This window comes from Chinchilla lanigera, unplaced genomic scaffold, assembly GCF_000276665.1.
Source record: "Chinchilla lanigera isolate Chin_1 unplaced genomic scaffold, ChiLan1.0 scaffold00013, whole genome shotgun sequence".
Taxonomy (NCBI): Eukaryota; Metazoa; Chordata; class Mammalia; order Rodentia; family Chinchillidae; genus Chinchilla; species Chinchilla lanigera.
Genome location: NW_004955414.1, coordinates 32,992,526 through 33,017,839, shown reverse-complemented (window position 1 = coordinate 33,017,839; position 25,314 = coordinate 32,992,526). Strand labels below are relative to the sequence as shown.

The 25,314-nt window shown below is 40.4% G+C and overlaps 1 protein-coding gene and 1 long non-coding RNA gene across 7 annotated transcripts in view; one reads left to right on the top strand and one right to left on the bottom strand.

The window, feature by feature from the left end:
- LOC102018592 overlaps positions 1 to 12,903 on the bottom strand; it is a 14,827-nt gene extending 1,924 nt beyond the window's left edge. Inside the window, exons 1-3 of one of the 2 annotated variants that reach the window (XR_001233135.1) lie at positions 12,815 to 12,902; positions 8,940 to 9,111; positions 7,410 to 7,520 (exon numbers count right to left, since the gene is read on the bottom strand). This is a non-coding gene — a long non-coding RNA (uncharacterized LOC102018592). Of the gene's footprint in view, positions 1 to 7,409; positions 7,521 to 8,939; positions 9,112 to 12,814 lie in introns of both variants that reach the window. The other variant, XR_001233136.1, reaches the window with a different exon arrangement.
- Hps5 (Hermansky-Pudlak syndrome 5) overlaps positions 1 to 25,171 on the top strand; it is a 35,952-nt gene extending 10,781 nt beyond the window's left edge. For 4 of the 5 annotated variants that reach the window (XM_005380412.2, XM_005380411.1, XM_005380410.2 and 1 more), the window contains exons 7-23: positions 729 to 941; positions 1,687 to 1,758; positions 6,084 to 6,172; positions 7,215 to 7,393; positions 7,874 to 8,032; positions 9,376 to 9,562; positions 10,443 to 10,566; positions 11,538 to 11,687; positions 12,344 to 12,421; positions 12,828 to 13,405; positions 16,044 to 16,164; positions 16,506 to 16,661; positions 17,505 to 17,624; positions 18,829 to 18,942; positions 20,399 to 20,505; positions 21,955 to 22,225; positions 24,744 to 25,171. In XM_005380412.2, the coding sequence (XP_005380469.1) occupies positions 729 to 941; positions 1,687 to 1,758; positions 6,084 to 6,172; positions 7,215 to 7,393; positions 7,874 to 8,032; positions 9,376 to 9,562; positions 10,443 to 10,566; positions 11,538 to 11,687; positions 12,344 to 12,421; positions 12,828 to 13,405; positions 16,044 to 16,164; positions 16,506 to 16,661; positions 17,505 to 17,624; positions 18,829 to 18,942; positions 20,399 to 20,505; positions 21,955 to 22,225; positions 24,744 to 24,804 (2,779 nt within the window). In that variant the 3' untranslated portion in view covers positions 24,805 to 25,171. The remainder of the gene's footprint in view (positions 1 to 728; positions 942 to 1,686; positions 1,759 to 6,083; positions 6,173 to 7,214; positions 7,394 to 7,873; positions 8,033 to 9,375; positions 9,563 to 10,442; positions 10,567 to 11,537; positions 11,688 to 12,343; positions 12,422 to 12,827; positions 13,406 to 16,043; positions 16,165 to 16,505; positions 16,662 to 17,504; positions 17,625 to 18,828; positions 18,943 to 20,398; positions 20,506 to 21,954; positions 22,226 to 24,743) is intronic. The other variant, XM_013511905.1, reaches the window with a different exon arrangement.
- Positions 25,172 to 25,314: the final 143 nt, after the last annotated feature.

Below are 25,314 nucleotides of genomic sequence, written 5' to 3'. Positions count from 1 at the left end.
ACTGAGCTATATCCCCAGCCCCTGAGTGTTTTTTTACGGTCAGACACTGTACTGTATATTAGTCATTCAACTAAAGGAATGGCCTTTCCTGGAAAGGAAATAGGAATAAGGAATGGTCTTTATCTTGAAAAATCAAGATCTCCATTCAGACAGACATAATTGCCATAGACAGTGTAGTAAGTGCTGTGAAAGCGTTGTTAGGAAGCACGTAACAGCGTGTGGGGTTAAGGGAGAACGACAAGGCCAAGACATGAAAAGAAATAATGGGTTTTTAGAAAGAGGCAAACTCATCAGCGTTTCCTTCCGTTTTCCCAGGAAGTGTGCTAAACTCCTTTACGTGTCTAATAGATGTGACCTGAAGGGAGTGGAATGTTTCAAGGTACAGAGTTTCAGGAGGACCAGGCATTTTGAGGAAAGAATGAGTTCACTGGGTGCTTTTGACAAGGGGGAGTGGCTTGGAGATCAAGGCGGAGAGGTTTTAACACCCCAGTGGAATGGCCAAAGCACACTGCGTCGTACAAAGTGACCTGGGAAGTGGGCAGGAGGATGCAAGGGTGTATGAAATGGTTTGGTAGCACTCAGCTTTTTAATTTGCATGAAGCCTTCTCATTAATTCTGAGCCCCTCACTGTATCGATAATAAACCGAGTACTCATGCGAGGAGGTTTGCTTCCTGTGGCATAACTTTTTTGTAAGTAAACATACTTCCTTTTCCTTTCTGGATGTTAGAGAAAAGTTTTGGAAAATTGGAAACAAGGAAAGAGATGGAGAGTACGGAGCTTGTTTCTTCCCTGGAAGGTGTTCCGGGGGCCAGCAGCCTCTCATCTACTGTGCTCGTCCTGGCTCCAGGATGTGGGAAGTGAGCTTTGATGGGGAAGTTAAAAGCACACATCAGTTCAAGAAACTCCTCTCGTTGCCCCCTCTTCCTGTGATCACTCCAAGGTACGAATTTGCATGTCCCATGGGGATTATTTGAATTCTTAATTATTTGAGGAATTTATGTGGAAGGATTGGGTTTAAGTAGTTGATAATCTATATGTTTTAAATATTTTATTATGCCTTTTAAGAGTGAAATCAAGCTGAGCATAGTGTTGCATACTTGTAATTCTAGTACTCTGGGAGGCTGAAGCAGGACAATCACAAGTTTGAGGCCAACCTGGGCAACTTAGAGACTCAGAGAGATCATGTTACAAAATAAAAAAGATAAAGGTGGGGATGTAGCTCAGTGTGAAGGCCCTGAGTTCAATTCCCAGTACCACCAGAAAAAAAAAAGTGAAGTCAGTTTTTTTCCCCATGCTGGGGATCAAACCTAGGGCCTTGTACATGCCAGGTAAGTGCTCTACCACTGAGCTATGCTGCTAGCCCTGGAGTGGAATTTTTATTACAAGATTCAGAGAAACGGGGCTGGGGATATAGCTCATTGGCACAAATGCCTGCCTGGCAAGCGCAAGGTCCTGAGTTCAATTTCCAGTACCTTAAAAAAAAAAAAAGATTCAGAGAAACCAAAATGTCTTTAATTATTTTCTTCCTGTGACTAGAGGGAATTGAATAAGGGCAGACACTTTGATTTTTTTGGAGGTGAAACTTTCCTTACACAAGTATTGAAAAAGTATAATTTTATGTTGTGATTAAATTAAAATTATGTTGTGATTTAAAGTTATGTTTGACTGGTGTGTTTGCTTCCTAGATCTGAACCTCAGTATGATCACACAGTGGGATCCCACCACTCTTTGCCTTTCCCCAAACTCTTGCATCTAAGGTAAGTTTGGTTTTGTTTTTCATTGATTTTTAATGGTGCTGGGATTAAACCCAGGGCCTCATGCATGCTAATCCAGCACTCTGTCCTGGAGTAACACCCCAGTCAGTTAGCTTTTAAAAGTTTTTTTGTTTTTGTGGTGCTGAGAATTGAACCTAGAGCCTTGCACGCACCATTAGCCCTGTCAGCTGTTCTTTTTTTTGTTTGTTTGGTTGGTTGGTTTTTTGGAGTCTCACTATGTTGCTCAGGCTGGCCTCCACACCGGGACTCCTGTGGTCCCTCTGCCTCAACCGCTGAAGTAGCTGGGACTACCAGTGTACTCCACATACCCAGCCCTTCCAGTTAGCTTTTGAAGATTGTTTTAACACTAAACTACTTTTGGAAAATTAGGGAATTATTATGTTATATGAAGTGTTCTTTATAGAGTAGGAATGAAAATATTCCTTCCAAACCAGTTGGAGACTTTATAATTGTCAGACAACTTCTGACTGTTAATAGAGTTGACAGCTGCAGTACTCATTCTCTTATAACCTCTCTTACCTGGTAAGATGCTATAATGAAAGCAAGTCCAAGGCTGGGCGTGGTGGTGCTTGCCTGTAATCCCAGCACTCAAGAGGCTGAGGCAGGAGGATTGCTGCAAGTTTGAGATCAGACTGGACTACAAAGTGAGTTCAATGTCAGCCTGAATTGCATAGCAAAACCCTGTCTCAAAAAAAAAAAAAAAGAAAAGAAAAAAACAAAAACAGGGGCTGGGGATATAGCTCAGTGGCACAGCACCTACTAGCAAGCAAAAGTTCCTGAGTTTGATTCCTGGTACCAAACAAAACAAAAACAAAAAAACCCAAAAAAGAAAAGCAAGTCCAGACTGAAATCTCTCAGATAGATGTGTGTTTATTAGCAAGCAGGTACAAAAATAACTGTAGACCTTGTTCTTGGAAGCTTGGTAAAATTTCAGCCCTTTGCCCTTAAGTTCTCTGACAAGTATTATAAATGAAAAGAAAGATCTGCTCACGACAGTCTCAGTCATAGTCTGTTTTCAGGGTTTATTTAGCCTTCTAGTTGCATTAGGTGCAAAACCCACTATTAAGTGACAACCAGGGAGTCACACCAGAGGTTGTCAGCTGCTAGGGTTGCCAGTTCTTATACTTCACTCTGTAAGGGTAGGAGTACAGTGTATTTCTGGGCAGTTTGTTCCCTTGAGCTCTACTTATCTCACCAGAAAAAGTTATTTCCAATTTGTTTTGCTAATTAATAAGATCTCAAAAACAGACTGACAATGTTATTTAGAGGTTTTTGTAGGACACACAGAGTGTGGACTCCTGGTTTGGTTTTCAAAGACTAACTGCTCTTGAATGTGATATTTAAAAAAATGGTTGACATGTTAACTAGTTGCACCCGCGGGTAAAGATAAAAATTAACTCGTGTTTGTGTTACACAACCTACACCAAAGTATTTAAAAGTGAGTTGTAGCCAGGTATGGTGCCACATGCCTGTAATGCCAGCACTCTGGAAGGCTAGGCAGGAAGATTCAAATCAAGGCAGCCTGGGCAAGTTGGCAACTGAGTGAGACCTTGTCTCCAAAACAGACAAACAAACAAACAAAAACAGGCTGAGTTTTTGGCTCAGTGTGAAGGCCCTGGGTTCATTCTCCAGTACTACACACATCCCCCCAAAAAGGTGAATTATAGATATTTTAACACTCCAATAAATCTGTAATTCATTCTGGAAGTTACAGAAGAAAGACAGCTATTTACTTGCCCATAATTATTTGAAGCATATTGAAAAATCTTCCTCTGTTAGTATCTTCCTTTGTGACATTTATCACAGTTTCTAATTACGTATTTATATAGTATTCCTGTTTGCCTCCTAAACAGTTAGCTCAATGAAGGCTTTTTTTGGGCTGTTCTCTTTAGTTATCTCACTGCTTGGCCTGGTACCCAGCACATGGTAGACACCTAAAAAGTATCGTTGACTGTGATGTGATGCACGGCGTGATAGTGTGGTTCTGTGGTCTGGCTACATATTAGAAAACATTCTTTCTCAGGTATATGCGTGATACCCCTGGTAAAGTTATTCATTAGAGTTTGGTTATTCAAAGCTCCTGTTACACTCTCTGGCATGGCAGACAAAGTCATGATACAGCTTTGCCTACTCCTCAGTTTAATCAGTAATTCATGCCACTGCCTTTGCTGAATTCTTCAGTAGGCTTGGGTTAGACACTTGTGCCCATGTAGTGTCGTCAGACTTTATTTCTGGCTCTGTCGTCACCACTCTTTCACAGCATTATGAATATCCACTCAAGCACCACAGAAGGTAGCAAAGCAAGCAAGAGACAAGACAAGCCTCTTTCTGTCCTGTATGTTGTATCAGGCTACTGGGGATAAGGGCGGTGCCAAACCAAGCAGTGGACTGATTTAGTAATCACTCACCTTTAATCCTAGCGCCCTTAAGCCTAGCGCTGCACCATGAATCAGTCACACACTCCATACTCAGCCACCCCTGAAAAAGCCCCATGTGTGACTACATGGACTACATGAGACTTTAGGGGGCATCTAAACACAAGCTGTAACAGTTGGGGAATGTCCTCACCAGGTATAACAAGAGATTATCAGGCCAAGGTAGGAGGGTCACAAGTTCGAGGTCAGCCTGGGCAATTTAGCAATACTTCGTCTCAAAATACAATAACAGAAAGGGCTGGGGATATAGCTTAGTACTCCCTGGGTTCAGTCCCCAGTGCTGAAAGACAAGGGGGAAAGAGAAAGAAAGAAAGAGAGAGAGAGAGAAAGAGAGAAAGAAAGAAAAGAAAAAAAGAAAGAAAAAGAAAGGAAAAGAAAAGAAAGGAAGGAGAGAGAGAGGGCAGGGGAGGGGAGATCTTTAGTGGTATATAAAAATAAGTAACCTCGAGAAAATGAGTGAGGTATATGAGATATACTCATATCTGTGTGAGTAAGTGTGCACAAAAGGAGGAGCAGAATTGGAGAATACCAGAGCACCTGAAAGGCAGGTGCAAAACCCAGAAAGTATCGCAGACCCTGGGGAGGCAAAGGAAGGAGCAAACGGTTCTATTCTTGGGAGTCAGGAAAATGGGAAATGAAGCTGGGTGTGCTGGCACGTGTCTGTAACCCAGCACTTGGGTGGTTAAGGCAGGAGAAGACCAACCTGGGCTATGCAGTGAGTTCCAGGTCAGCCTGGGCTGCGAAAAGAAGAAAGGGAAGGAGGGAGGAGGGAAGGAGGAAGATGAGAAATGATGAAGGTTGTTGATGAAGGCGGTGAGGAAATCTATTACTTGAGAATTCAGTAAAATGGAATGACTGGGACCCCAGATAACTGGGTAGGCTAGTGAGGATAAAAGAGGGAGGTAGGAGAGTCTGTCACATATAAAGAGAAAAGTTCGGGTTCTGGAGCCAGACCGTCCTTGGTATCAATTCTGACTCTTCTGCCTTCCTGCTGAATGACCTTAGGCATATTATTTCATTTCACTGAGGTCAGTTTTCTCTTTTATAAAATAACAGTGACACTTCCACTTGATGGCCTGCTATAATGTTAGCTAAGAGAACTCTTAATAAAGCTCCTGGACGTAGCTGACCACAACTAACAAAGTTAGAATATCACTTTTCCTAGAAGTGGCTGCGAGCAGGGATTGGCTGGGGATGTTAGTCTTTAAGTGAGCCTGTCATATCTAATACGGAACTGTGACTGCTTTCTTTTTCTTGCCTTCTCTTGCCTTGTCTTGCCTTGTCTTGCCTTGTATTGCCTTGTATTTTCTTGTCTTATTTCTCTTCCCTCCCCTTCCCTCCCCTCCCCTCCCCTTCCCTTCCCTTCCCTTCCTCTTGAGACAAGGCCTATGTAGTCCATTCTGGCCTTGAATTCACTCCATAGCCTAGGCTGGCCTCAAACTCACAGCAATTCTCCCTCCTCAACCTCCAGAGTGCTGAAGCCTTTCTTTTTCTAGATAGTAGCTTTTTCTTTTTCTAGAAGATACGTAGTGTCTGTCTCATTTGACGTTATCGTGTGCCTTTATTTATTTATTTTTGTGGCAGTTACAGACATAAAGGAAATGTTAAGACTTACTTCGCTGGGTCCCTATTGTGTTTTCTTTATACAGTCTGAGCTTTCTTTCTTTCCTCCCTCCCTCCCTGCCTGCCTGCCTGCCTTCCTTCTACTGGGAAGCAAACTCAGGACCTTATGCTTGCCAGGCAGGCACTATGCCACTGAGCTGTATCCCTGGCTCTGATTTTACTTTAATGAAAGGATCTGAATTCAGAGAATTATATCATAAACTTCTATATCCTAGCAAACTTGAGTTCTTTTGACGTTTTCTCCTGTAGTGAGCATTGTGTGCTGACTTGGACAGAAAAAGGAATTTACATTTTTATTCCTCAGAATGTTCAAGTTCTTCTCTGGAGTGAAGTCAAAGGTAATTATTATTTTTCTCAAATTTTTAATCTCATAATTACTTGTGAAATTTAATTGTGAAGAAGTTGAAAATACAGGGAACAGTATTCATGGTATATAACACATAAAAATCAATCTGTATTTTTTGGTTAAAACCAGTAATGCAGAAAATGTAGCTTTTTTTTTTTTTTTTAGCTCTGCTGCTTAGTTAAAAAGTGTATGGCTTTTTGGGTCTTTTTCTAGTTTATAAGAAAAAGAGAGACCAAGAAAGAGAGAAAGCATTACTTACTGGTCAGATCAACATTGATTGTTTGTGGATTAAATTCCTTAAGGATGTCCTTGGAAACTAGTTTAAGTCTTTTTAAGATGTTCTGCCAGAGACAGATATTTCTTCATGAATTGTTGATCGATTTATACACTGGGTCAAAACCCATTCACTGAACATTGGGTTGTAGCTCTCAGTAACATTATAGTCTGACCTCTAATGGTAATGTAGATTACCTTTTATAAAAATAAATTTATATAAATAATTATTTATATAATTATTAATAAATTATTAATATTAATTATTAATAAATAATTATTTATATAAATTTATATAAATAATTATTTATATAAATTTATATAAATGAAAGGTAATGTAGATTACCTTTTATATGCCAGATTTCTTTTCAGAAAATAGCATTTTATTTATTTTTTGAGACAGGGTCACATATAGCCAAGGCTGAGCTCAGACTCATGACCCTCCTGCCTTGCAAATGCTCAGATTGCAGGTGTACAGCACCAGGCCCAGCTAGAAAATAGCGTTTGAAACACAGGGTTTTAAACTAGAGGGATATGGTTCTTTCTCCATATCTTTTATTCCTGATATTTCTAGAACAATGCCTAAATCATGTTTCTTCACTGATATACAAGTACAGAAATAGGGTAGAAAAATAGAGATGAAATTCAGTTAAGCTGAACTTTAAAAAAATGAATTTATTAGAATAAGTTCAGCCCTTGCAAAAATGGAAGAGGGGTATTCAGTTCACTTGCTGTGTGTTCCCCCTCCCGTGGATTTGTAGGTATTCAGGATGTGGCTGTCTGCAAGAATGAGCTGTTCTGCTTGCACCTGAATGGGAAAGTCTCGCGTCTCTCCCTGCTGTCTGTGGAGCGCTGTGTGGAACGCCTGCTGCGGAGAGGCCTGTGGGTCCTGGCTGCTCACACATGCTGTCTTTTCCAAAATTCCATCATCGCCAGCAAAGTGAGTCAGAGCTTACCTGTACATGTTCAGCATGGGTTGGTAACACCACCGTAGCTTGTAGGGCTGTCTTACAGAGTTGCTTGTCTTTATTGGGTCTTGTATATGAGCTATAGATATGGCAATCAATCTTCAAAAGAAAACACAATGGATATTTAGGAGTGTATAGAGGGTAAGGAAGAAGGTACACTTTCTGTGTTTTAAAATGTATTAAGTTAAAAAAAATATTACATTTACTCACAAATTTATATAAATTTCAGAACTTGTTTTTAGGGGAGATGATTGTATATGGTAACTCTTAAATTCCTTATTCCTTAGTTAATTCTGATTTCTGAATCTTCCACTAACTTGCTAAGTCTTTTAAAAGCACCTAAAAAATTTATTTTCTGTGTTAAACATCTTTCTGTATATTGCCTATTTGTATATAGATTTAGTTACAAACATTAAACTAGTCCATTGAGATTTTACTTGTCCTTTTATTAGGCAAGAAAAACTTTGACAGTAGATAAATTGGAGCATTTGAAATCTCAGCTGGACCCTGCAACCTATAGTGACCTAATTTCTCAAGTGGATGAATTGATATTAAAATTTGAACCTTTGGATTCAGCTTGCAGCAGTAGAAGAAGCTCCATTTCATCACATGTAAGTATTCTTACTTTATTTTTTCAGTACTAGGGATTAAACCCAGAATCTCTGCACACAGCTACATCCTCAGCCTTTTTTTTTTTTTTTTTTTTAAGACAAGGTCTTGCTAAAGTCACTAAGTTGCCCATGCTGGGCTTGAAATTGGGATCCCCATGCTTTAGCCTCCCAAAGTGCTGGAATTATAGGTGTGTGCTCCTTTGCCTAGCTGTATTCTCACTTTTATTTATTTATTTATTTTGTTTGTTTGTTTTTTTCTGTTTTTCTTCTTCTTCATGACCTTGCGCTTTGCCACTGAGCTAAATCCCCAGCCCTGTATTCTCACTTTTAAAAGGGCTTTGTTATGGAATAAAATTGCTTCACCTTCAACTGTACTCATTTACCCAGAGGATACTAAATTTTCCTTTCCATATAGTACTTTTTTTCAGAGTCAGCATTCTATCGCTATGATAAAATACCTGGGATAAACAACTTGTAGGAGGAAAAGCTTATTTTTATTACAAGTTTTAAACCATGGTTGATTGATGGTGTTTGGATGAATGGTGAGGCAGAACATAGTGGCGGGGAGCATGTGGTAGAGCAAAAACTGTTCATGGCAGGGCAGCCAGGAAGCAAGGAGAGAAATAGAATGAGGCTGGGATCCTAGTACCACCTTTAGAGGCATCACCTTCCCACCCCCAACAACCTGACTGTCACTAGGCCCAACCTCCTGAAGATTTCACCCCCTCTCAGTAGTGTCACAGGCTGGTGACCAAACCCTCAACACATGGGCCTTCAGGGGACATTTAAGATCTCAACTATATGAGAGGGACTTTCTTTCAGCTGATGGACGACTGGGTGAAACCTAGGTGTGTTGAGCTGCATTTTGTTATGTTTTATGGTTATTATTTTCTGTTCTTAAATATACCTCATATAACCTCCAGCACAAGCTAGGCTGCTCCTAATTTGTGGTTTCAGATGCTTCATGCTAATCTGAGTCTCAGTACAGCTCAGGTTTGTCTCACTAGGGCCTGGGGATTTAGCTCAGCGGCGCAGCAACTGCCTGGCAAGCGCAAGGTCGTGAGTTCAATTCCCGGCACCTGAGAAAAAAAAAAAAAAAAGGTTTGTCTCACTTAATCCCCATTCCGACGGCCACACTTTGTGCAACAGTCTAGAAAAATACACAGCACGATGCCGCTAACACAGGAGAGACACCAGCTGCCAGGCACCTACATAGTTTTCACCTGCCATAATTGTTTTTATGGACTTTCTACTTTAGTATTGATGTTTCTTTGTAAAAGCTGTATTGTGTTACAAAAGAAGATTTTACTTTGTTTTTCTTTGGAATTCTTTTTCATTTTTAGGAAAGTTTTAGCATCTTGGACTCTGGTATTTATCGTATCATTAGTAGTAGAAGAGGCAGTCAGTCAGATGAAGATTCTTGCTCCCTTCACAGCCAGACTTTCTCAGAAGATGAGAGACTTAAAGAATTCACTTCACATCCAGAAGAGGATCAGCCAGACCAGGACTGTGGCTCACAGGGAAATGAAGGTGGTGAATATGTCTCTTGTTGGTTGCTGATGATAATTTGTTTTCTGAGTTCCTCTTACCAGGATTGTCTTAGGCTTAGAGTTTCTGTAAGATGTGAATACTTTTTAGCATGTTGATGATAACTTTTCATCTAGGCCTGTAGATTTGCTGATTACTGGAAGAGTGACTTTATGTTGAGTTTTTGTTCGATTGATTGATTGATTTTTTTCTTTTTTTTGGTACTGAGGATTGAACTCAGGGCCTTGTGCATGCTAGGCAAGCACTCTACCACTGAGCTATATCCCTAGCCCTGTTTGTTTTATTTTTTAACCTCATGTTGGGCTAACATTGATAGAGCCCCTGATTTTGGTCATGTATCAAAGTGCTGGAGAGATCAAGAAAACTTATTAACCAGAAGAGTAGTATCCTCACTAACCAAATTATTTTCCATCAGGAATGAAAAATTGCTACTGTTTTATGAGCCATTACCTTCCCTTTACAATGTTCAACTATTCCTGTGATTGAACTGTTAAGAAGAGAGTATTAGAGATTTTAAAGTTCTTTTTTTTTTGGTACCAGGAATCGAACTCAGGACCTTGCACTTGCCAGGCAAGTGCTTATGCCGCTGAGCTGTATCCCCAGCCTTAAAGTTCTTTTTGACATAAAGTCTTACTCAGGATTAGTAAGCAAATGAGCATACCTGCCTAAGTACTTTATGTGGACCATCCTGTGCATCTTGTAAATCTGTATTCTGTGCTCATTTGTATATGGGTCTGTGTGATTTTGGTTTGAATTCTTCATTTCCTTTGGTTTATTCATTTGAGAATTCCTTTAAAGTTTAAAAAAAAAAACTTCCCTATGATTAGATTTTGTTTTTTCCCCTCCCAATTCCATTCATTAGACAATGTTTCTCATGTTCCAGTGCCGTTTGAGACAGATAAGAATGAAACTTTTCTCCCCTTCGGCATCCCATTATCATTTCGTTCTCCATCTCCTCTTGTGTCTCTTCAGGCAGTCAAAGACAGGTAAACCAATTAGTCTTGTCAACTAATCCCATTTTGGATTTTACTTCAGTTGTCATGGTAGCTTGTAGTAAGAATGGAAAGACATTTTCACTGAAATAGAAAGTCTTTGTGTTTTTTCTCCTATAACTTGTTATGTAAAACTATTACCTTCTCATTTCAACCTTGCAGAATTTGACTTTACTCTTTGTTTGAGTAGCTGAATATTTGAGTTATAGAAGTGATCCTTTTTTCTTAGAAAGAGCAAAAATTTAAGTCTGTTTTCCTTTTTTTGTACCAGAAGCCGAACTCAGGACCTCGTTCTTGCCAGGCAGGCACTATGCCATTGAGTGATATCCCTGTCCCTAAACCTGTTTTTTTCTCAACCCTGGGAGCATTTTCCATGCATTAATAGTCATTTATTGGTCCTTCCCCAGTTTGGGGTCAGAATGGGGAATTAACAGGTTTTTTCTACCTATACCATAGGACCAGTAGTGGCATTTGAGTTTGAGAAGGCTTTGTGCAGCTATTTAACTGCATATCTGAGTTTTACTGGATACAAGTTTTGCTCCTCTGGAAGGTTATGTTGTGAATAGTTATATTGTGAGTTGAGGAAGCTATGTTTCATGAAGAAATTCTTTGTTATTCTCTGACGAGGATGGGACTGATGATCACATGGCTTATGTTGTCTAAGCTGATAGAAACATCAGAGACACCGCTAGAATTAAAATCTTTCTCTTTAGCACTGAATTATTGGTTTCTTATAGCATATTAGTAAATGAAGTGAATCATATTATAAATTTTTAAGGGGCTTTATGTGAAAGTAAAACATATAGGTGATTAGAGATATTGCTATAAATAGAGTCTTTATTAAGTCTAAGCTGACTTTCTGGGACTAACAAAAACATTAAAAACTCAGGTACTTAGTTTTTTATTCTTGGCAGTAATGAGATTTTTTTCTCCGTGTTTTTTGGTATTTGGTATTTGATTCCCAGTGTTTCTAGCTTTGTGCGTAAAACAACCGAGAAAATTGGTACCCTTCACACAAGCCCCGAGCTGAAAGTGAGACCAGAAGCCAGGGAGGATGATCCGTCTCACGAAGAGGAAGTGAGTTCAGTTATCTGCCCACAGGAAGAAGACACTGAGTAAGCCCTTATATACGGTACAAATCTGTAAATGCCGGAGGAGCTGGCTGTCACTGTAAAGAGGGCCATGGGCTGCGTCCTGTTGGAGAGAGCACATGTTTGGCCCCATCCATTGAAGATTATTGTACAGCTCATAAATACAGTGAATTCCACACAGTTTTGAAAAATGACATCAATCCATAGCTAAACTGCTGAAACAGAGTTTTAATTTGGTACTTCTTCCGTCTTTCCCCTGCATAACGCAGCTCCCGCTCCCCATAACCTTGTCAGATTTCCAGGGTGGCAGAGTGTTAGATTTAGAGTAGTTTACCAAGGATCTAGACTTTGTGCTAGCTCTGCTTCTGACTAGTGTGTAACTGTAAATCACTAATGCTCTCGGACTCGTAAGGTCTGGGAGATGGTATTGTTAGGTGAGTCAATAAAGGGAATAGCAGGAGGACAATGAAAAAGAAAACGGCCCCTTTAGGCAGTGTAACATGTAGCATGAAATAGTGAAATACAATACCTCCTAACTACTAAGTGTGTAGAAATGTTTAAGAAAGTTCTGAAAAAGAAAAAAATAAAAAACAAACAAACAAACAAAAAAAACAAAAAAAGCAAGCCCTGACCCCTGGTAACTCATTTGAATATTGTTTTTATTTTTCACATTTTTCTAGAGAGAAAAAAGAAGTAACTAGTCAACCCCCACAAGAAGACAGGTTGCAAGAGCTCACAGCAGCAACAGCAGAAGCAATGTGAGTGCGGATCAGAGTTTTGTAGTGAATTAGGGTGGCCTTGGCAGATCATCAGTAGGAGTCTGAGTCTGGGACAGAGATAGTCTTATTTGCAGTCAAAATTGAATTAGTAACAAACTGAAAGTCAGTGTTTCCTATTTTCTTGCCTTGCTAAGATAATTGTTATTTAGGGGCTGGGGATTTAGCTCAGTGGCACAGTGCCTGCCTGGAAAGTGTAAGGTCATGAGTTCGATTCCCGATACTGGAAAAAAGAACAAAAGAAAACAAAAAAAAGTTTCTGAGATAATTGTTATTTAAAAAAAAGCATTTTTCCAAACGAGTACATTTAATTAGTTAAGTTTGTTTAGTAAGAAATTATTTTAAAAAGTACATGCAATCTAAATTTCAACTTACCTGTTTTGTATAGGACCAAGCTACTGGACCCTTTGGTTTTGTTTGAACCCCGGTCTCTGCGAGTTGTTTTACAAGAGTGGCTGTCACACTTAGAAAGAACATTTGCCATCATGGGTGTTTCAAGTACTTCCGATACTGACACCTCACCAGTGAAACTGAACCAGGATGTGCCATTGCCTGATGAATCAAAAAAGAGAGTATTAGGTGAAGATTATGAAGGAGAAAAAAGAGACTCTTTAAACAACGGAGAAACTGTTGACCCAGTAGCATGTGAATCCGTAAGTAGTCCAGGGGAGCCTTTGGATGACATTTTTCAGGTGTGTCCTCCGTGCGCCATACCAACAAGCCTTCAGAAGGACCTGGCTGAACTGACCGCATTGTGTTTGGAATTGGATGTATTGAATTCTGCTATCAGAAGCACGGGTGGACATGCAGACCGCACTTTGCAACAGCGCCCTCCTGAAATTCTGGCTTGTCAGTTCCTAAAGAAGTACTTTTTTCTCCTGGACTTGAACAGAGCAAAGGAGAGTATCAAGCTTAGTTATCCTAGCAGCCCCTGTGTTTGGGATACTTTTATTGAAGGATTGAAAGGTAAACATCAAATTGCCTTATCACAAATAGAAATTAATAGAACAGAATAATTTTGGAAGTTTGGGGTTTAAAAAATGATTGAAGTAGAAAAATCACTTATGTTCTGGTCAGCCACCCATTCTGGGTTTCACTCATTTTAATAGTTCTTTAAACATTGGTTTAATTTGCAACTCTAGTATAGGAAACTAGTTTTATTTTCCTCACAGTCACGTTGAAAAAAATGATACAGCAATGTTGAAGCTGTGGGGTTAGTAAAATATTTATAAATGTAGATATATACAAACAAGAAAAGCTTTCATGGAACTTAGAAGTTGTCTGTACTGTAGATTGGGTGTACTTCGTGCCGTATGAGATAGTGAACAGTTTTAGGTATTATCTCGTTTTACCCTGACCCCAATCTTTAGCATAGATGGTGTGATTCCATTTTTAGACGTGGAAACTGAGGCACAGGGATCACACTGGTTGAGTAGGCTAAACTTTTGTAATAAATATATTGCAATGTAATAGTTCAGATATAATAGAAGTTTATATCTTGCTCATGTAGCAGTACCAGGCAGTGGTTCTAGGTCAATTACATGTAGTAGTACAGCATTTTAAGGTCTGCCCCTTTCGGGCTTGTGGGAGAGGTTAGCTCGCTGTGTCCAGGGAAAGGCACATGAACATGCTGTCTGACAGGCCTGGCCTGGAGCAGCGTACCTCGTCCCCGTTCACATTCCATTCGTGAGAATCTTTCTTGTGGCCCTACTGACTGGAGACCAGGTTGAGAAGTGTGACCTATCCATCTGTCCAGGAGGAGGAGAACGTGGGGAAAAAGCTGGCCTGTGTGGCTCCAAAACTGGTGCTCAGCCAGCAGCAGTTTACCTCAGACTTGACTGAAGGTCATACCGTTTTTTCATTCTGATATAGACGTGTGGCGTCATACCCGAAAGGCCATGTGTCACCCTTTCTACCACTGTATTTTTGTTTTTGAAGAGGTAATTTTTCTTCAGAATTCTTTGGATTCAAGGTTTTGAAGAATCGAATGTTCATTGCTTGATTAATAGTGGCCATGTTTCCAATAACTGATTTAGGCTGTCCACAAAATTCTCCTTCATTACCGAAGTGAATTGCCAGGTGGAAATAACACTTTTATATTATCTGATTTTAATGATCTTTTAGCTTTCTAGAAACAAGCATCTATAGTTACAGTTCTGTTTCCATTCACAGCAGTTAAAAAAAGCACAAGAAATGATTTTAGATTATTTTTCTGAGTTGAGGTAGATTGTGTTTTATGGGAGATAAGAAATGAGTTACTTCTTTTAAAATAGGTTGAAGGTGTGACGGTATTACTTACTGGGAGTTTGCTCTGTCTCTGTTACGTGATCATACCCAGCCCCGGTCCCAGGAGAACAGCAGGGAAGAGTGCATCAGCTGCAGCGGTGGCTGTCACTTGCAGCCAGAGCAAGGCGGTGGGCAGTTTGAACAGCGCAGCTGCTTACTTAGCTTAGGTGATGAGTCTGGCTTAGCTTGCCAGACTCAGCTTATTTTTCTAACACAGTCAGATGGAAGCAGTAAGACTGGCGGGGGGACCTGGCATTTTTAAACAGATATATCAGAAACTGGAGGTTGGCTTTTTAGAAATGGTTTGTTGAACAGTCCACCTTTCTAACGATGTAAGTATGAAAGACGGCTTTTGGAACTGATCTTTGGGATTAGTCTTCAGAGCCAGTTGAAAATTGAAAAAAAATTCATTTTACTTTAGATTCATATCTTTTTTTTAAAACCAGAAATAGTTCCATACAGATTTTTACTCACTTCATTCACCAAACTTAGCTTTACTTTTCCCCCAAAGTCAGCCGTTCCTTCAGAGAGGATAGATGTTTGCCACACTGATTTTTTTCATGAAAAATTAAAATTTCATAACAAAACAAAAAGAATAACAATAGTTAATACACTGTATAAGAGAGTCTTTTTTTTTTTTTTTTTTTGGTTTTTCTCCGGTACCGGGAACCGAACTCACGACCTTGCGCTTGCCAGGCAGGCGCTTTGCCGCTGAGCTAAATCCCCAGCCCGAGAGTCTTTTTTTTTTTGTCTCTTTACTCTGAGTGCTGTACTGATACTTTAAAAAACAGGTCAAGGGCTGGGGATTTAGCTCAGCGGCACAGCGCCTGCCTGGTAAGCGCAAGGTCATGAGTTCGATTTCTGGTACCAGAAACCCTGCGCCCCCCCCAAAAAAACCAGGTCAAATATTTTTAAATTAATTTTATTGAATTTAATTAATTTACTTTAATTATGATGATATTAAGATGAAAGAAGGCTACTACTAGAAAAAAACAGAGCAGTTGTGGCATTGATGGTGGATATATATGGCTTCAGATCCTAATTTTTAAGAGTAATATTTGTGTTTGCTACCTACTCCTTTGTCCTATTTACAGATTACAATATGATTTATCTCTCAGTTTGATTTTAAGGTCCTTAGAGTAGAGATTACATCTTGTTCTTTTTCTTTTGGTCTCTGCTACAGTGCTTAACAAACAGGCCTTGAATATAGTGGGTAAGCAAAGTAGGCACAAGATGAATAGTGGTTGAATGAATGTATTCATGAATTGAATATTTGCAGCTAAGAGATGAAGAGAAAAGGATGTGCTTTGTTTTTTAGAAATGGCAAGTTCCAACCCAACATATATGGAGATGGAAGAAGGAGATCTACCGACAAGATTGCAGTTATTGGATGACTCTGTTCCTTTAGACAGTCCTTTGTTAATTGCTTATGCTATCCGGTACGTTGCCCTACATGTTGTTCACAGGAACTAAAGCATGCATTTTTTGTGTGTCTTAGTTTCTGAAGTGTTACTCATTTTTGAATTTGACAGCTTCTTGTTGTATATTTAGCTTCCTTTTTAGTAAGTACTCAATGTAACCAAATTACGTTATCTTACTGAAGTTGGAAACGAATGTGTTCTGTATTTATGTATGTATTTATTTACGATACTGAGGATTGAATCCAGGACCTTTACACTGAGCTACATATCAGCAGCCCCCCACCTTGTGAGACAGAGTCTCAATAAGTTGCGAAGTTTCCTGGCTGGGCTTGCATCACATGTTCTGTTTTACAATACAGGTTATATGAGAGGTTTGGGGAATCTGCACTTCGATCCTTGACCAGGTTTTATCCATCCATCTTGCCTTCGGATATCACACAATTTTGTCGTCATCATCCAGCTCAGTTTCTGGCCTATTTGGACAGTTTGGTGAAATCAAGACCTGAAGACCAGCGGTGAGGAGAGCTTATTTATCGACCTGCCCTTCTTTGGATAGTGCATTGTTTATCTTTCGTCAGCAGGCGGAACATTTCTCCTGCTGCTTACCACAAGGTTGTGGCACCTCTTATGGGCCATGAGGGTTTGGGCAGTCTCGTACCACTCTGCCACACTTCATAGCACACTTTTCAAATGTGCACGGAGCACACTTCTTTACTTTCCCTCCCTCTCAGGGATTCTCAGCTCATCAGTGCAAAATTAAATCCTTGAATCGGAGCCTAGGCTAAAGCAGAGAAGCTTCTTGTCTCTGACAGTGAGTGGATCTACTACCCCTTTTTGCTGACAGTGTCCCAGCTTTTTGGGGTAGATTTCAGATCCAGCTCTTTTCTCTTTTCAAGCTGATTCATTATTTTCTAATCTCTCCATGGGTGGTTGCCACACTGATTTTTATTTATCCTCATCCTGCTGTTTGACTTTTTCCTTATTATCCTGGGATTCAGTTATTCATTTATAAGACTAAGATTTTCTTTTCTTTTTTCTTCTTTTTTTTCTTTTTTGAGACAGGGATTCACTATGCAGTGCAGGCTGGCCTCAAACTCACTTTATAGCCCAGGCTGGCCTCAAACTCCTGGCAGTCTTCCTGTCTCAGCCTCCCAAGTACTGGGATTACAGGCATGAGCCACCATGGTTGGCTTCTAGACTAAAATTTTCACCAGCATTTCTAGACATTTTTCAATAGAAGAATTTTCAAGTGATTTTCATCTATTGTACTAATCCCATAATCAAACGTTCTTCATACCCCTATACTTTATGTTTTTTCTCGTGAAGATTGGTGACTTTTCTCCTCAATTTTCTCTCAGGTCATCTTTCCTAGAGTCCCTTCTACAACCAGAGTCCTTGAGATTAGATTGGCTACTTTTGGCAGTGTCCCACGATGCTCCACCAAGCACTAGTACTATGGATGATGATGGGTACCCCAGGTAAGGAAGAAGATCTTTTTCTATGAACTGTGCACTGACCTTGCTTTAGAATGCAGCCGGTTTATTCACATATACCGTTCTGCGCCCTCATTAGGAATCGCTGTGGAGGAGACTGACCCAAGTCATACTAATGAGCTCGTATATACTTCTTAGTAGTTCTGAACATTTTTGGTCACAGATCCTATAAAAATCTGATAATTCCTTCCAGAAAAATGCACATTCATGGAATGTTTTGCACATTTTAGAGTTAAACTGACTTCTTGACAGCTTTCTCAGAGACCCGCATAAGAGCCCTTAACGAGAAAACATGTGTTAGAGAAAGAAACCCACGTGTGTGTGTGTTTTCTAATACTTTTTTTTTTGATTTTTCTCCGGTACCGGGAACCGAACTCATGACCTTGCGCTTGCCAGGCAGGCACTTTGCCGCTGAGCTAAATCCCCAGCCCCTTTCTAATACTTCAACTTCTAAAACTTCAAAAGTTTTCTAGGTATAACCTGATTTAGGGTTTAAAAAATAAAGTTTGCAAAAGATAAACACTGGCACTTGTATCAGAAGTATTCCTTGAATTTTTCTTCAGGGTAAACTTTTCTAAAGCTCCTCCAAAATATCTATCTCCTTTGTCTTTTCCCTCGCAAAGGTCTAGAAGGATATGTGGTAGCTATGAGTGACAGAATTTTGGGCTTCTCTTTTTACTTTTGATTATCTAGACTATCTAGGGTTTTGTGTATGTGTGGCAATGGGAATTAACCCAGAGCTTCTAGCATGCTAGGTAAGCACTGTACTGCTGAGCCGTATATCCCTACCCCTAACTTTCTTTTTTTTTTCTTTTAGTGCCTGGGATCCAACTCAGGGCACTTTATCACTGAGCTACATCCCTAACCCTTTTTATTTTTCATTTTGAGACAGGATCTCTCAGTTGTCCAGGCTCACCTCAAATTTACAAGTTTCCTGCCTCAGCCTCTTGAGTAGCTGGGAGTTTAGGTGCCACAGTGCCCAGCAAATTTTTACCTTCTTACTGTTTCTTAATATGAAGAGATTATAGGAAAAATAGCTATTTTTAATTTTTCAAAAACCAAATAGAAATGTTTAGAAAATACAGAAATAATAGAATATAATTAAACTGTGTTCTTACCAATTAGGTGACTAGTGAGTACTCTGTAGAGTTTATTTCCTCTCTAATTTACTGATGTTTTCATTATACAGGCCTCATTCACACTTGTTTTCCTGGGGTTACAGTCAGCTGATCCTTTATCTAATTAAACTTCCTGCAGATTTTACAACTAAAGAGAAAATGACTGACATCTGTAAGTCTTGTGGGTAAGTGAGGATTTCCATAGAAACTGAAGTTGGGATTAGAGTCATTTTGTGAATAACCTCATAGTTAGGGCCCTGAATTGATGTGCATTATCATTTGGCAATTCAATTTACTACCTAAAGGTGAACATACCTTTTTGTTTTAAGAGATAGTAAACATCTTTTCATTTTGAGTTTTGTGCCTAGTTTTTGGTATAAGTGAGATTGGCCCTCTGCTCAGTTGCTAGCCCCAGTTTTCAGGCCTGTAGATAGAATCTAATTAAGCACTGGACATCAGTTACAGTGCATAAAGGATTTCCAAGAAGGGCGAGATCAGAATGGGATCAGCAGAATCACTGGGGAAGGACTCAGGGAACAGGTGAGACTTTGGAGGTGCAGTAAGAGCTGCAGGCTGGGGACGGTTTGTATCTAATGGAGCCCAGCGGAGGATGTGTCAGAGGAGAGGAACATTTCCAGAAACGGCCTGAAAAATGGACAGTGCTTGTTATTTACATCACCCTTGAGGAGATTGTTTATTGTGTAGATATTGTCCATGGTTTTACCTGGATTATAATGTTTTGTGGAGACCTGTGTCTTTTCCCCCTCACAGTGTCTCATTCGTACCCTGCTGGGTATTTGGGACGTGTTTTGTTCACTGATAGTGAGGGGTGAGCCTGGCCAGGCGGAGGGTGATGACGTCCTGAGAGACCGTGAAAGCTTTGCAGAAGCATTTCGTTATCAGTAGAGACCCCTTTAGACTTTGTGGTACAGAAGTGACGTAATGAAAGTGGAGCCTTCTGGAGATCATGTCTGTCGTCATGCACAGGGTTGGGGCAGGAAACCCTGCTAGGAAGAGGTGTTCATTCAGGGATGCTGGGTTGGTAACTAGGAGGGCAGCAAGAGGAGCACGCCCACAGGATTCTCAAAGGAAGATGCAGTGGGACTTCTTACCCAGTCTTTGAAGGAAGGAGAAGAGTCAAGGAGAACTTCGATGCTTTGCATATTTGGAGAAAAAATATACTAATTTTATGTTGAATCATAAAGTTTACAAAGTATATAAAGCTCAAATGCCTTGTAATTGGTGTGTGGCTTTATATGTCATTTTTCTTAAATGTCCTAGCTCAAGGTTGTCTATGTGATAATGGAAATGTTCTATTGTACTGTCCAATAAGGTAGCCATAGCCACGTGTGGTCATCAAATGTTTGAAATATGCACAGGTCAACTGAAAAATTGACTTGTAAATTTTATTTACAGTAAGTTCCCTGTTCCAGATTCATTTGTAATCCGACAAAGTGAGTCTTACACAGTAGACCTGTGAATCTTACACAGTGCACCTGTGAAAGTTTGCAACTCAAATGTTTCTAAGTTGGGGGCTTACTGTATTTTTAATTAATTGAAGTAGCCACATGTGGCTAGTGATTGCTGTATTACACAGCATAGTTTGGATACATGAACTGCCTCCAACTGTGGTCTCTTTAGTTTCTGGCCTGGATATCTTACTCTGTGCTTGGAGCTGGAGAGAAGAAGAGAGGCCTTCACCAACATCGTGTATCTGAATGACATGAGCCTGATGACGGGGGACAGTGGTGCGTACATCCCCGGTTACTCTTGCTGGTAGTATTTTAGAAGTCCCTCTAGACTTTTCAATAAAGAAATATAGTGAACGTCTTAATGATCATGGGGATCTTTTCTTTTTTTTTTTTTTTTTTTTTGGTTTTTCTCCGGTACCAGGAACCGAACTCACGACCTTGTGCTTGCCAGGCAGGCGCTTTGCCGCTGAGCTAAATCCCCAGCCCGGGGATCTTTTCTTTTGATACGTCTGTCTCTCAATGATGAGCATATTGATTTTATTGCCAAATGTATCTCATCTATTTATTTATTCTGCCACCCGTCACTCTGATCCTAGCTACCTGCCTCGACTACTGTAATAACCTCATAACCGGTTATCTGACTTCCATTCTTGCCCACCTTCAGCATATGTTCCTCACAACAGTCAAGATGATCCTTTAAAACAAAAATTGAATTATCTGGCTTCCCTCATAGAAACCCTTTGCACGGAACTCAGAGTAAAATTTACATTCTTAAGCTGGTGCTCAAGGACTGGCCCTGTCATCTCATCCTCGCTACTTACTGCTATCTTTGTGCCTTACTGGCTGGAAACAGTTCCTTAAACTCACTAGGTTCTTTCCTTCTCCATTCCTGGTATGCCCTGCTCCAAGTGTATCCGTTCTGTGGCCACACCCCCATGTTCTCTGAGCTTATCTTTCAGTTTTTCCTTAAAGGCCATTTCCTCATAGGGTTTTTCTCAGGTCCTACATACAAAAATAGCTATTCTTAGTTATTCTTATTCTTTTCTTTTATAGTGCAGTTCTAGCACCCTTTATAAGTATATATTTATTCAGATGTTTATGTTGTCTTTTTTACCAGACTGTAAAGAGTGCAGGGATTGTGTCTGTTTTATTCATCATTGCAAATCCAGTGTCTATCACAGAGTATGTTATGGGTTCTTACTTGGTGAGTGAAGGTAATTTTATGATTTCGGTATGTTATGAACAATTTATTAGATGTTCAGAAAAGTTTGTGCTGAGGCAGTGAGATTGTTTGATGTTTTTAGTTTTTGGTGTTAAATGTTTTCACAGCTTTGATCACCTATGTGTAGGCAGTGTGCTAAGAGTGGTCGTGGTGCACATGCTTATCTTCCCAGCTATTCGGGAGGCTAAAGCAGGCAGATCGAAAGTTCAAGGCCAGCCTAAACAATGTAGTGATTTTGGGGCTGGGGATTTAGCTCAGCGGCAAAGCGCCTGCCTGGCAAGTGCAAGGTTGTGAGTTCGGTTCCCGGTACCGGAGAAAAACCAAAAAACAATGTAGTGATTTAAAATTAAAAAAAGAAAAAAAAAAATTTAAAAAGGAAAAGGAAAAAAAAAAACCCAAAACTGAAGATGTAGCTCTGTGGTAGAGTGCCTTGGGTTCAATCTCCAGTACCCCCCAAAAAAAAGAGTGGTCAGAGCTGACGTCGTGTCTCTGTCTGTGTGTAGGTTGGATCCCAGAGACTGTGGAGGAATGGAAGCTTCTCCTGCATCTCGTGCAGAGCAAGACCACAAGGCCAGCCCCCCAGGAATCACTCAATGGGAGCCTCAGCGATGGGCCTTCCCCAGTCAGCATGGAGAATGTGGCTCTCTTGTTAGCTAAATCCATGGGCCCAGATCGGGCCTGGTCCCTGCTACAGGAATGTGGTCTGGCCCTTGAGCTGTCAGAGAAGTTTACCAGAACCTGCGATATCCTGAGGATTGCTGAGAAAAGGCAGAGGTAACACCAGTTTGTCGTGCCCTCTTCATGGTACTTACAGAACGTAGAACCTGACAGACTTTCAGAGGTGGGTGGGACTTTAGAGATCATACAGCCTCAGTCCCTCTCTGTCTTGGTTACTTTTCTCATGTTGCTAAGACAAAATACCTGACACCCAAAGTTAAAGGGGGAAAGGGTTACTTAGCTCACAGTTTGTGGCGGTTTCAGTCCGTATCAGCTGGCTGCAGGGCGGGGTGGCATTGCACAGAGGCAACAGCTCAAGGCTGGAGAAGACAGCAGAAGCAGCAAGAGCAAAAAACGAGCAGGCCTCTTTTCCTCCCTATATTGTAAGCAGGCTCCCCCGCCTCCCAGGGCGGGTGTAGCACTCACGCCATCTCTGGGCCTTCTCTTGCACAGGATGAGGATGTTTACAAAGAACCCTGGCTCCCTGCTGTGTCCCTTAGTTAAACTTTAAACTTCTCAAATGAACACAATGTATCAGCCATTACAATCCACTTCTTGTCAACTTTCAACCAGACACCTTGCTTTAAGTGGGTTGAGGAGACAGTCATGGGGTGATTCTGTTTAGGATGCTAAAGTAACATTTCATTCAGGATCATGACCCAGATAATGCAAGTACCCAAATGTAATTATATTTAGTTCTTTAAGAATATGGTTGATACCAGATAACTAATTGTCTCAGTCAAGGTTTTTTTCTTTTTATAATTGCGGTGAAATACACATAACAAAAAAACAAATGAGAAAGAAAAAAAAGCATAACATGAAATTTATCATCTAAACTGTTGTTTTCAGTTCAGTTATATCAAGTACATCCACACTGTTGTACAACCAATCTCCAGAACTTTGCCACTGCAAAGTCGAACACTGTTCCCATTAAATAATAGCTCTTCATTCTCCCACCCCGACTCCCTGGAAACCATCACTGTAATTTCTTTTTTTTTTTTTTTTTGGTTTTTCTCCGGTACCGGGAACTGAACTCACGACCTTGCGCTTGCCAGGCAGGCGCTTTTTGCCACTGAGTTAAATCCCCAGCCCCATCATCACTGTAATTTCTATAGTTTGACTGTGCTAGACACATCGTCATAGTGGGATCATGCACTACAGATCGAGTATTCATTATCCAAAATTCTTGGGACTACTTGTGTTTTAGGTTTCAGTGTTTCTTGGATTTTGGAATATTTACATACACTTTACTGGCTGAGCATCTTTAATCCAAAAGTCTAAAATCTGAAATGCTCCAAAGTCCCAAGTTTTCTTAGAAGTTTTGAATTTCTGGATTAGGAGTGCACGACTTGTATTTGTCTGTCTGTGACTGGTATACTTCTTGCAGCACAATGTCCTCAACATTCATCCATGTGGTAGCATGTGTCAGGCTGCATAATGGTCTACTGTACGTGTGTAGCACATTTATTTATTCTTTTCTCCACCAAAGAGCTCCTGGGGTCTTTCCTCTAATGGCTGTTATGTATAATGCTGCTCTGAAAATGGGTGCTCAAGCATCCCGAGACCCTGCTTTTTTTTGGATACATATACAGAAGTGGAATTTCCATTCTGTCTTTCTGTAATGGCTGTACCACTTTACACTTCTACTGACAGTGCACAAGGGCTTGGATTTCTCCATGTCCTAGCCAACACTCACACTTTTCCTTTCTTTTTCCTTCTGTTGGGGCTTATGTCTAGATGTATCCCCAAAGCCTCATGCAGCCATATGTGGGACTTTGTAGAGGTGGCTGGATTAGGGTGTGAGATGCCGGGATCAGGGATACAATGCTAGAATTAAAGGTGTGAGTGCCACCTGCTCTGAGGGTGGGTAACCTGGATAAGATACAGAGGACAGAAAGAGGGTCATCACTTGTCATTCGGAGCTTGGTGCTTGCTGCCTGTCCCATGAACTGCTTCTCCTCTGTAACGCTACGCTGCCACGGTTGGCTGGTGCCTCCGATGCCGTGAACTGAAACCTCTACGGGCTGGGAGCCAGATAAACCTTCCCTCCTTTAACTTCGGGTGCTGGGTATTTTGTCTCAGCAACAAAAAAGTAACTAAGACTCCCTTCCTTCCTTTCCTTCCCTCCTTCTTCCTTTATTGCCTGCCTTTCTGTTTTCCTTCCCTTCTTCCTCCTTTTCTTTTTTCTTTCAGGAGAGGTTTATTTTGGCTCCCATTTTTGTTGGTTTATAATAGTAGCTCTAATGGATATGAGACAGGATCTCGTTGTTTGGTTTTGCGTTTTCCTAGCGATCAGTGATGTTGAGCATCTTTTCATTTGCTCGTTGACCACTTGTGTAGTATCTCTGGAGAAATAACTATTGAAATCCTTTCACCCATTTGAAAATCAGGTTAGTTGTCCTTTTCTCCCATTCCGTAGGTTGTCTTCAGACTGTTGATTTCAGACTATGGTTTTGATGCACAGGATCAGTTTGCTTACTGAATTCGCTAGGTCTCTGTAGATTTTTAAGTCTTCTGTGAAGAATGAACAATATAGCTAAACTTGCTTGGTTTTTACCCCTTTTTGGAATTTCAGAGCCTTGATACAAAGCATGCTTGAAAAATGTGATCGGTATCTGTGGTCTCAGCAGACCTAATGGAAGATTTGGCAGAATGTCATAACATTTTGAAAAAAGAAAAACCAAATCATGCTCCTGAATCTTCAGAATACATTTGTGACTGGAGAAAAAGCACCACCCAAAACCTTGCCACCTCATCGGACTTGTCTCGTCAGTGTCTGTACCCTTGGCACGTGTGGCTCTGCGACCTCAGCATTTTTTCAGCCAAAGTTGGGTTGTGAAAGGAGTTGGTCCTTGTTTGCTGGAATCAGATGTGGATGTTTACAGCTGTGAAGAGTTTTTTCCCAAGTTCAGTATTATTTGCGCGTGGGGGAGTTTTTTTCCACTGTGACTCCTGTGGAGAGCAGAACCTTTTTATCACATAAAGATAATGTTATTAACTGAAGTTGAATTCTTTTTAAATCTTTTCTGGGCCAGTCTACAAATTACTGAAAATAACCCTGGAATAACAGAATTAACACAAAATAAATGAAATACTAAAAATTCAAATTAGATATTTAAATATAATTTTCCATATCTAATTGAGCT